The sequence below is a fragment of the Garra rufa genome, chromosome 16 (genome assembly GCF_049309525.1).
Source record: "Garra rufa chromosome 16, GarRuf1.0, whole genome shotgun sequence".
Taxonomy (NCBI): domain Eukaryota; kingdom Metazoa; phylum Chordata; class Actinopteri; order Cypriniformes; family Cyprinidae; genus Garra; species Garra rufa.
Window position 1 is genome coordinate 2938057 of NC_133376.1, and position 12982 is coordinate 2951038.

At 36.7% G+C, this 12982-nt stretch overlaps 1 protein-coding gene across 3 annotated transcripts in view; it reads left to right on the forward strand.

Annotated features, from left to right (window-relative positions):
• LOC141288606 (SLAIN motif-containing protein-like) overlaps window positions 1-12982 on the forward strand; it is a 40361-nt gene that overhangs the window by 9936 nt on the left and 17443 nt on the right. For all 3 annotated transcript variants that reach the window (XM_073820768.1, XM_073820769.1, XM_073820767.1), the window contains exons 3-5: window positions 2747-2886; window positions 4721-4843; window positions 9360-9500. In XM_073820768.1, the coding sequence (XP_073676869.1) occupies window positions 2747-2886; window positions 4721-4843; window positions 9360-9500 (404 nt within the window). The remainder of the gene's footprint in view (window positions 1-2746; window positions 2887-4720; window positions 4844-9359; window positions 9501-12982) is intronic.

Consider the following 12982-nt stretch of genomic DNA (forward strand, 5'->3'; position numbering starts at 1 on the left):
AACACACCCCAGAAAAACAAACTGCATCATCCACTGTTCACGTAACACTGGGTTCTTCCGGAAGCTGAGCAAGGTTATCTTTGCCTTACAACCAAAACCACACTTCCTTAGAGACCTTCTTCCCGAGTGAGTCTCGTGCAGCAGTGCAGCTGAATGAAGCTCGTTGATGGGCGCGCTCTTGCTCTCGCTCTGGTCTATGTGTGCGCAGACGCGCTCTTCCAGTAGAAATGCCCATACAAGGAGTTCCACCCTTCAGGACGTCATGAAGAGTCATGATCGAAAAAAACTTTCCGAAACTTTTCACAAGACGCTGTGACTTCCGTAAAAACGTGACGTTCGAACTGTGCAATTAATCGAAATTCAGTTTCGATTTAGATTTCGGCTTCAAACGATCATGAAAATACAGTAATTGAGATGAAACGGTTATTGCGCCCTATTCCGCCCCCTTTCCAGTGGTGCGCTTTCGCCTAATTTCACATGCAAATCAGCAAAATCATGTAATGTGACTTTCATAAAACTGGACGTCTTGATTTATTAATGTTTCTTTGATGTTGTGTTTTCAAAAGTGAGAAAGAGAACTTGTGCTGTTCTGTGTATGCGCTTAAAGACGGAGCAGGACACGGACATGTAAAGCTATCTTTTAGCTCAAAGTGTGCGTCTAAACAGTCAAATACATGCAAAAATATTTTAAAATGAGGCGTTTAGTGATTATTTATGTAAACCCTTGTCAGTTATGTCTTAATTGATCATAAACAGTTGAGACAGTATATTGGATCCGTGTGGCGCTTAAAGTGGAAACAAATAATATTTCTTCTGCCGTCTTAGTGCTTAATATTAATAAAATGTAAACATGCAAAGAGAAAAATCGCTCACTGCTCTTGAATGAACGACTTTTGTAGTTTTAATAAGAAACAAAGCATGTTTAATTCTTACAGTGAAGATGCTGTTTTATTTTACATTAAAATAATTACATTAAATTTCTGTAGTATTGTTGAACTACTTTAGACTTGCATAAAAGTATTCAGTATTTAAAAAAACAACAACTTTTTTTTTTCTGTTGTATTGCCAACTTTAAATTAATCACTAATATAAAGTTTTGGACCCAGTCATAATCGTGTTAAATAATTGTGATTATGATGCCATAATCGAACAGCCCTAGTTCAAACTACTTTAGTCACCACCCTGAGCACCAACCACCGTCCCACGCTCCTTTTGCCAAACCCACAGACAACATTAATGCCATGCAATTGTTGAGCAACACTGAAACAAGTCGAGAAAACTCTGTTCAGTCGATGGATGTCAGGAAACTACATCATTACACAGGCTTCTGAACAACATTAATATAAAAAACCAGTGACACGTCAACTTCAGCCTCTTTTACACAGCGATTCCGGAAAATGTGATGTATAACGTGACACGTACCTTTCCACTAAACTGAAACTAAACTGGCGATACACTTCAGCACGGATAGCTGAATCAATCTGAAACATCCTGTTGAGTATCACAGCAGGCTACAGCATACATGACCGTAGTTACCTGTGGTTGGCCTGGCTGTGTGTCACTCAGAAACAACAGGCCAATCAGAAGAGAGACTCATGAGTATGAATTATTCAGACTAAAATCAACCTGTTCTTGACAGAGCTACTAAGAGAGGAGCTGTAAAAATATATTGAAATGGTTTTTGGCACTTATACCGCAAATATATATTCTTATGCTGATGATACACGGGGCAACTTTTTGAGCAATTTTATTGGGCAACTTTTTTTTGGCAATATTGTTTGGGCATTTGAAAATGGGTAACAGATCTGGATAATTTAGATCAATCGTGGGCCCTGTATCTCACCTGGTTGCCCATTGACGGCAACATTTGCCAAAGTTGCCCGGCAACATTGCTCAAAAAGTTGCCCAGTGTATCATCAGCCTTAAGGACATCAGCAACTAAAATAAACCTCCAGAAAGGTGTAAAATATGTCACCTTTAACATGCATGAAACAGCATTGGACCACCCTTTTAAACAGACTTCCTGAGGACCGAGGAGTGTTTGAGAAACCGGTTGAAACACAGTCATTATTTGTACACTTCCAGAAATGACACATTGCATCTACAAATATGCAGCAGTATCGTATTGTGTTCTCAAGCTTTTTGACTTGATGGCAGTGAAAGAGACGTATGATTCTTGTAAGATCATTTTTGAATGCTGACAGTCTTTCAAACAAGTAAGCGGTCCAGTCCACAGTGTTTAAATAGGACCAGGAATCTTTTTGCCATTGTTAAATTCTCTCTCTAGAGGAAATGAATGTTTGTGTCTGTCCGGAGAGAGAATGAACTCCATCAGAGCAGCATTTATCGACACAGATGCACATGATGGATGGGCGCTTCACAAAAACTTCAAGCATCTGTTACAGTAAATACTGTCTGTCCCACATAAAAGACTGTTTGATTCCCCTTCTGTTTACATTTGAGCAACAATCAAGCAAAGGAACAGGAAGCTCTGGGATAATAAGTTGAGTCAGTGTTAGTTTTGGAGAGGGATTTCTTCAGGTGCTCAGACTGTGGAGCAGAAGAACACTCTACTCAGAGACACAAGATTGTGCATCTCTGTATTTGTGTAAAATTAAAATACTAATCAAAGTTGTTATCTCAAACCATATATTATAATGGCATATTAGTGACATGATTGATGTTCATAATTACAGGTTCTGTGTCTTTATTGTTTTGTAAATGTGTGCTGTTTTGCTGTCTTTAGGTTGTACGTTTCACCAAAGAAGCAGGTTGTGGCTGAACAGGGGCCTGAGTCGCCGCTCAAATGGTGTCGGAAAGTTCTGGATCATCCCAGTCCAGAGACTGAAGTCGCCTGTCGGACGCTCATCAACCGGCTGGACCAAAGTATGGAAACTTTATAACATATGTGAATAAATTCATGTGCAATAGAAAAATTTTTATGGTCATGTAACTGATGTTTGTTTTATACACATAAACACAGAATGATTCAGATGATTTACATTTAGGTCAGAGCGCTTTATAACGCGTCACTGAACTTCAGAAAGATTGCTTCTGCAATGCACACTGCTGATTTACTGTAGTTTCCGCTTCTGTAGCATCTGTCACAACATGAATCTGTCCTTTAAGTCATGATGAAACCGTAATAGGAATAGATCCTTTCAAGGCCGTAACCAGGGTCTGAAAATTAGTGAGGTCCGAAGTAAGGTGTTAAGAATTGTGCTATAATAACACCCACAAATGCACTACATATAGCCTTAACTTCCAAATAGACAGACATGTAGATGATTGTATGAGGTATAAGGTAACAGGTAAAGGTAAGGTAGCAGTTCCAAAATAGCTTTTGTTAATAAGTTGGTATGTGACGAGACCACAGTCATTTAGAAATACATTACAAAAACACAGTGAAAATAAAGTGGCATTTTGAGGGTTAAGGTCTGTTACCATGGTACATTAGCGTGTAGTTGAAGAGTGCGCGCAACCAGCACAGTATGACTGACAGGACTGGAAAGTTAGTTTTTTTTTCGCAAAGCACCTGAAAGACAGACACCTGGATCTATATAAAGAAGAACTATGAATCATTAAATAAGATTGCCTTTTATAGTTGTAGTTAACATTACTTAAATTCTGTGATTTGTCTTAATGTCTATCCAGTGAGACACTGAGCATTTTTTTCGCGTGTGATGCACGCTTGTTTGCTTGCATGGATCGTTGATTATGAATCCGGCATTAAAATCTGTTCGTCAAATAATGTTAATGTATTAACCAGCATTTATGAACGATGAGCAATGCATTTGTTACAGAATATTTGAATCTTTGATAACGGTAGGTAATAAAAATACAACGGATCATGTTAGCTCTGGTCCAATAAAAAATATTAACAGATATAACTTTGGATTTTAATTAGTTAATGCAGTAGTAAATTATAGATTTAAATTAATTTTTAACTAAGATTAATAAATGTTTTGAAAGTATGTTCCATTGTTTATTCATGTTAACCAACAAATATCTTTTACCATTAACTTAAGTTCTAAGATTAGTTAGATAGTTTAGTTAATTGTGTGGTCTAAAAAGAAAAAGAAAAAGAAAAAGTTCACGACCTACACCAGTTGTATTTGAACAGCAAATAAAGTTTGAAGCTCAAACTCAAATGAAGTTAAGAAGCTGAACAGGGCTGTAGCAGTGTACATATGCATGTACATCATTGTCATGTTCTAGACTATATTTATCTTTAAATTATTAATATTGTGGCAGTTTTTTTCTCTGTGGTATCAAAAATAATATCGAATATCGATATTTTTCAAGGTATCGTATCGAAGTTAGAAATTCCAGTATCGTGACAACACTAATTGCTACAAATGTACCTGTGCTGCTTAAGACTGGTTTTGTGCTCCGTGGACACAAATGTTAAAATACCAATAATGTTATGTATTTTATGACTAATAATAAATTGCAAAAGTATCAAAATGCATATTTACTTAGTCAACATTGTGTTTCTTTCTGTTGTGATGTTTGCTCTGTGAAGTCTTTGATGTCCAATGCTGATTGTTACTAATGTTCGCTCTTAACTTTTGTCAAATGGAAGTTTGTTCGTCCTTGCATGTGGAAAAGTGACTAATCACTCAGTATTTACTCGCCCTCATGTTGATTAAAAATCAGTATTGCATTCATAGTTCTTAGACTTGTGCTAACATTATTATTTTACTTGTGTGTTTTGTAGCGTCTCGATGGAAGAACGTGTACAGCAGCCCATCTCAGGCCAGTGAGGCTGGCGTCTCAGCGTCCTCCTCTGCTGGGTACCTCAAATCAACTAACAAAACACTACTAACCTCTGGCAGCTCAGGTATGGCATTAACCCCATTCACACACACACACACACACACACACACACACACACACACACACACACACACACACACACACACACACACACACACAGGAGAGCACTGCTGTGGAGCGAGCGGCTGTGGCTCTGTGTGTTGAGTACACATACAGCAGATGACAGCATCAGGTTTCATGCATGAGGTGTCTGGCAAACATTTGTGGCAACTCCTCCTGTGTAGTCTTCATCTGTGTGTTTAAAAACCTGTTTGTTCTGCAGTGTTAGCTGTCGTCATGAGTAACTGCCTCTGCATGAGTTTCTGCTGTTTAATGAACCTCGTTAAAATCATTTTAATTGCTTTGCTGCTTCAGTGTGATATGCAGTACTAGGGCTGGGCGTCGAAATCATTTCTTTATTTAGTTTTTTAAACAGAACGGTGAAACTCGTACACTTTTGGATGCGACTTGTTAAGATGACTTGAGAAAGCCAACCACTGATCTGTGACTTAAGCTTTTTATTATTCTTCTTAGACTAAAATTCTGAATGCTACTCCTCCTCGAGCTTTCAAACTAGAACCACCAAACTCAGCTCTTCACACTGATCTGATGTATAGCTTTCACAATATTAAAGATTAAAAAACATAATCTTACATAGACTTACATTGACGGAATGAACTTGACAATCATGCTAGAAACATGCTAGTAACTTTTCAGTAATGCTAATGACATGTAAACAACATGCTAATCATGATAGCAACTTGTTAATCGTACTAGAAACATGTTAGCAACATTAATATTGCTAGAAACATGTTAGCAACTTGCTAATCATGCTAGAAACATGCTAGCAACTTGCTAGTCAGGTTAAAAACATGTTAAAACATTTTAGCAACTTGTTAATCGTACTAGAATCATGTTAGCAACATTAATATTGTTAGAAACATGTTAACATTTTGTTTATAATGCTAGAAACATGTTAGCAACTTGCTAATCATGCTAGAAACATGCTAGCAACTTGCTAGTCAGGCTAAAAACATGTTAAAACATGTTAGCAACTTGTTAATCGTACTAGAAACATGTTAGCAACATTAATATTGCTAGAAACATGTTAGCAACTTGCTAATCATGCTAGAAACATGCTAGCAACTTGCTAGTCAGGTTAAAAACATGTTAAAACATTTTAGCAACTTGTTAATCGTACTAGAAACATGTTAGCAACTTGCTAATCATGTTAGAAACATGCTAGCAACTTTCTAGTCAGGTTAAAACATGTTATAACATGTTAGCAACTTGTTAATCGTACTAGAAACATGTTAGCAACTTGCTAATCATGTTAGAAACATGCTAGCAACTTTCTAGTCAGGTTAAAACATGTTATAACATGTTAGCAACTTGTTAATCGTACTAGAATCATGTTAGCAACATTAATATTGTTAGAAACATGTTAACATTTTGTTTATAATGCTAGAAACATGTTAGCAACTTGCTAATCATGCTAGAAACATGCTAGCAACTTGCTAGTCAGGCTAAAAACATGTTAAAACATGTTAGCAACTTGTTAATCGTACTAGAAACATGTTAGCAACATTAATATTGCTAGAAACATGTTAGCAACTTGCTAATCATGCTAGAAACATGCTAGCAACTTGCTAGTCAGGTTAAAAACATGTTAAAACATTTTAGCAACTTGTTAATCGTACTAGAAACATGTTAGCAACATTAATATTGCTAGAAACATGTTAGCAACTGGCTAATCATGTTAGAAACATGCTAGCAACTTGCTAGTCAGGCTAAAAACATGTTAAAACATGTTAGCAACTTGTTAATCGTACTAGAAACATGTTAGCAACATTAATATTGTTAGAAACATGCTAACATCTTGTTTTTAATGCTAGAAACATGTTAGCAACTTGCTAATCATGCTAGAAACATGCTAGCAACTTGCTAGTCAGGCTAAAAACATGTTAAAACATGTTAGCAACTTGTTAATCGTACTAGAAACATGTTAGCAACATTAATATTGCTAGAAACATGTTAGCAACTTGCTAATCATGCTAGAAACATGCTAGCAACTTGCTAGTCAGGTTAAAAACATGTTAAAACATTTTAGCAACTTGTTAATCGTACTAGAAACATGTTAGCAACATTAATATTGCTAGAAACATGTTAGCAACTTGCTAATCATGCTAGAAACATGCTAGCAACTTGCTAGTCAGGTTAAAAACATGTTAAAACATTTTAGCAACTTGTTAATCGTACTAGAAACATGTTAGCAACTTGCTAATCATGTTAGAAACATGCTAGCAACTTTCTAGTCAGGTTAAAACATGTTATAACATGTTAGCAACTTGTTAATCGTACTAGAATCATGTTAGCAACATTAATATTGTTAGAAACATGTTAACATTTTGTTTATAATGCTAGAAACATGTTAGCAACTTGCTAATCATGCTAGAAACATGCTAGCAACTTGCTAGTCAGGTTAAAAACATGTTAAAACATTTTAGCAACTTGTTAATCGTACTAGAAACATGTTAGCAACTTGCTAATCATGTTAGAAACATGCTAGCAACTTTCTAGTCAGGTTAAAACATGTTATAACATGTTAGCAACTTGTTAATCGTACTAGAATCATGTTAGCAACATTAATATTGTTAGAAACATGTTAACATTTTGTTTATAATGCTAGAAACATGTTAGCAACTTGCTAATCATGCTAGAAACATGCTAGCAACTTGCTAGTCAGGCTAAAAACATGTTAAACATGTTAGAAACTTGTTAATCGTACCAGAAACATGTTAGCAACATTAATATTGTTAGAAACATGCTAACATCTTGTTTTTAATGCTAGAAACATGTTAGCAACTTGCTAATCATGCTAGAAACATGTTAGCAACTTGCTAATCATTATAGAAACATGTTAGCAACATTAATCTTGTTAGAAACATGCTAACATCTTGTTTTTAATGCTAGAAACATGTTAGAAATGTGCTAGCAACTCGTTAGTCAGCCTAGAAACATGTTCAACTAATCATGTTAGAAACATGCTAACAACTTGCTAATTATGTTGGAAACATGCTAGAGACTTACTAATCATGATAGAAGCATGTTAGAAATGTGCTAGCAACTTGCTAATCATGTTAGAAACATGCTAATGACATGGTAGTAACTTGCAAATCATGCTAGCAACTTGCTAGTCAGGCTAAAAACATGTTAGAAACGTGCTAGCAACTTGCTAATAATGCTAGAAACATGCTAATGACATGGTAGTAACTTGCAAATCATGCTAGCAACTTGCTAGTCAGGCTAAAACATGTTAGAAACTTGTTAATCGTACTAGAAACATGTTAGCAACACTAATCTTGTTAGAAACATGCTAGCAACTTGCTAATTATGTTGGAAACATGCTAGTGACTTACTAATCATGATATAAACATGTTAGAAACGTGCTAGCAACTTGCTAATAATGCTAGAAACAAGCTAGTAACTTGCTTATGTTAGAAACATGCTAATGACATGCTAGTAACTTGCTAATCATGTTAGCAACTTGCTAGTCAGGCTAAAAACATGTTATCAACTTGTTAATCGTACTAGAAACATGTTAGCAACACTAATCTTGTCAAAAACATGCTAACAACTTGCTAATTATGTTGGAAACATTCTAGAGACTTACTAAACATGTTAGAAACGTGCTAGCAACTTGCTAATAATGCTAGAAACAAGCTAGCAACTTGCTTATCATGTCAGAAACATGCTAATGACATGCTACTAACTTGTTAATCATGCCAGAAACACTATAATAATGTGCTAATGACATGGTAATAATGCAAGTAACATGTTAATTATGCTAGAAACATTCTAGCAACATGTTAGCAACTTGCTAATCATGTTAGAAACTCGTAAATTACATGCTAGTAATTTGCTAATCATGCTAGAAACATACTAAAAACATGCTAGAAAAATGTTAGAATCATGCTAGCTACATTCTAATCATGCTAGCAACATGCAAATAATCTAATCTATCTATATAAAGTCCAAAAGCTTTTACAGCTGCTTTAAACTTTCAAGCCAACCTAAAGTTTTTATTAACCTCTACAGATGAAATGGTTTTGCTGATGGTTTTTCATCTGATCTTTTGAATCAGTCAAATATTTTAAATAATTAAATCTAATTAATTTAATTAAAAAGCATTGTTTTATTTCCTTGTTTATTAAAAAAACATAACAGAATCTTGCCCAGTGTTGTTTTTTTTTAACAATATACAAATATGAAAACAAATCTAGTTATTGTGTCAGTGTGGAGTATGCCACTGATTATGTGGAACAAAGGATTAACGTAATAGTTCTGTATTTTCAGATGTGTTTTGTCCGTAGAATTGTCTTATTCACAGCTTGAAAGTGACATGATTGGTGTATGTTTTCTATGCAAAGTGTGCACACCCAATAACTCGATCTAATTTGTTGACGATTATTTTATTCATTATTATTCATTTTGCATTTGAATTTGAGTAAAATTTTATTGTGTTTTTTTGTTGTTTACAGGTCACATGGGTGTCCACTCCACTCTCAGCTCACAGTCGTCTGTTGACAGTGAGTTAAGCACCTCAGATGACTCCATCTCCATGGGCTATAAACTTCAGGATCTGACCGATGTTCAGATAATGGCTCGTCTGCAGGAGGAGAGTGAGTATTCCTCAACTGACACCAATCCAGACCGCGAGAGGTTTTCACCGCGGCACAGGGCACCACTTGTTCTTGCCAGATGCAAATAATGAGGGATATGGAAATGCTTTCTATTCCTGAATGTCCTTTGTTTGTTGTTAACTCTGTATCAACAGCACAATCTGATAGTGTTTCAGGCAAACAGTGGACTGCTGTTGTTTGTGTATTGAGAACACTTGTGGAGATTAACTTGAGTCTGTTGTGTAACTATAACACAGCAGTGAAGGGTGAAAGCACAAACCTTTTATTATATGTGACCCTGGACCTCAAAACCAGTCTTAAAGGATTAGTTCACTTTCAGGACAAAAATGTACAGATAATGTACTCACCCACTTGTCATCCAGGATGTTCATGTCTTTCTTTTTTCAGTTGAAAAAGAAATTCTGTTTTCTAAGGAAAACATTTCAGGATTTCTCTCCATAAAGTGGACTTCTGTGGGTTAAAAAGGTTAAAAAGTATATAAATTGTCATTTTGTTTAGAAAATAACCGATTGTTTTGCTAGAAAAGACCCTTCTTCCTCAGCTGGGATCGTTTAGAGTCTTTTGAAGCTGCATTTAAACTGCATTTTGGAAGTTCAAACTCAGGGCACCATAGAAGTCCACTATATGGAGAGAAATCCTGAAATGTTAAAAAAAAAAAAAATTTTAACGACTGAAGAAAGAAAGAAATTAACATCTTGGATGACAAGGGGGCAAGTAAATTATCTGTATATTTTTGTTCTGAAAGTGAATTACTCCTTTAAGTAGCACAGGTATATTTGTATGAATAGCCAAAAATACATTGTATGGGTCAAAATTATAAATCTTTCTTTTATGCCCAAAATCATGTTTCATGAAGATATTTTGTAAATTTCCCACCATAATTATATCAAAACTTAATTTTTGATTAGTAATGTGCATTGCTAAGAACTTCATTTGGACAGTTTTAAAAGTGATTTTCTCCATATTTTATTTTATTTTTTTGCGCCTGTTCAAATAGTTATATCTCAAAATCCAAATATTGTCCTATCCTAACAAACCATACATCAATGGAAAGCTGATTTATTCTCAATGTCATGTGGTTTTGTGGTCCAGGGTCACAAATGACAAACTGTACGGGTTTGTAAGACCTGTACAATTTGACTCTGTTTACTTCACTTAGTTACAAAGTTCATAGCTTAAAGAGGCCTTACACACAGTTTCACCCAATTTTATGTTAGTCTTGAGTTGCTATAGAATAGTTATGCATCCTTCATATCTCCAAAAAGTCTTTAGTTTTATCATATTTACAAAAGAAAGATACAGCTTTACGATTCTCTCCGAAAACAGCCGAGCTCCTGGAGGCGCGCCGTGGGCGGAGCTAACGATTGACGACAACGTGTGCCGATTGCCAACAAAACACAGACATTTGATGCTGTTTCACTTACCATCTGCAGTTCTGAATCATGACCGGGGTCTTTTATAGCTGGGACTGCTCCATCTGTCAGTATCAAACCATGTGCAAATCCAGCGTTGAACTGGGCCTTGTTTATAAAACGTTTGTCAACAAATACACTTGCAAAACTCAGTTTCTGCCCTGGAAAAACAAACTGCATCATCCACTGTTCACGTAACCCTGGGTTCTTCAGGAAACTGAGCAAGGTTATCTTTGCCTTACAACCAAAACCACACTTCCTTAGAGACCTTCTTCCCGAGTGAGTCTCGTGTGGCAGTGCTGCAGCCGAATGAAGCACGTTGATGGATGTGCTCTTGCTCTCGCTCTGGTCTATGTGTGCGCAGACGCGCTCTTCCAGTAGAAATGCCCATACAAGGAGTTCCACCCTTCAGGACGTCATGAAGAGTCATGATCAGAGAAAAAAAAAAAAAAAAAAAACGAAACTTGTAAGAAACCCGGAAGTGTGTATTCAGCACAGAAATATTGTTATACGTCCAAATCGTTTTTTGAAACTTTAGCCATGTTTAGCATGAGAATCCAACTCTCTAACAGTGTAAATAACTTAACATGCATAACAGCATTTGACCCCCCTTTTGATTTCCTGTTGAATATCAATTTGTGCTCAGTAAGAAATAGGGTTGTGCCGATAGACGATAGTATCGTGTATCGACGATAGTCAGAGATATCGCCTGTTGCTGATGCCTTTGACGATAGTTAGACGATTATTATTATTATCCGTCAACAAAGAACTTAACTTTAGCAATGCAGCACAAAAAGTCTGTTCTAGGATGCTTCAGAAACTTGCCGCGGTATAAACACACGCATAGAGAGGCCACAGCGCCTTAACGCACCTCGTGCAGTGAAAATGGGAGATTTTCATCATACAGTAGGGTGGTAGATTCTAAAGGGAGTGTTATATTATATTAGCATTGCAGTCATTAGGATAACAGAGGTAGTAAAACCTGGTTCAGGCTGAATTAATTACGATGTATCATAATCAGTCTGTATATAGTAAACATAAACATTCGTCTCAGTAACGTCTATAGGCGTTAATTAGAGTTACGATGCGATCAGATGGCGCTAAACATACGCACGTGAATTACACGCGCATCACTTCTCCGTATTCAATATAGGGATGGCGAAAACTAAAAAATTTCTTGACCGACCACCGAGCCTCATTAGCCGGTTGAAACCGGTTAACCGATTAGTTTAATATGGTACGCTATTTGAAATAACAGCCATTTCGAGCCGCGCCTGCAATTTCGCAACTCTGTCGCATCTCTCTGCCGCTCTGCCTCCCGCACACACACACACACACACACACACACACACACACACACACACACACACACACACGCACACGCACACACACACACACACACACACACACACACACACACACACACACACACACACACAGCCACTCACGTCACTTTTTTAAAATCCACTACAGCGCGAAACATGAGTCCCGCAAACGCGGCGCCGAAGAGCTTGTTGTATGTAATCGTAGGACAAATGGCTCCTTAGTTTCAAATGGTTTGGGTACAAGGTGACCGCTTTGAAAATAAAGACGTTTGTTTTGGTTAGAAGCTCATTTGAAACATTGCCACGGCTCATTTAAGAAAATGACAGCTCCGAAGAGACGCCGCTTTAGTTGAGGTAACAGTGCTAACCATAATAAAGAAAGATGATGATCATCATCACCTTATCGGTTACCACTGAAATGTAGATGTAATGTATTTCCAAATCTAAGCCCATCTTATGCGGAATGTTGCCTAATAGACTGCAACATGATAAAACCAATGGATAAAACAGGCACCTTCAGAATGCGTAAAAGACGCACCGGCACTTTTTTTTTAACCGACTACCGACAACTTTGACCGGTTAACGTTGATACGGTCAACCACCGGTCAAACGGTCATCGGTTAACATCCCTAATTCAATATGAACTGAACTACACCATCACCTGATGATAACGGTCAGACATACAGCGGTAACATACTCGCAATATGACGGGTAAAGAAAGATT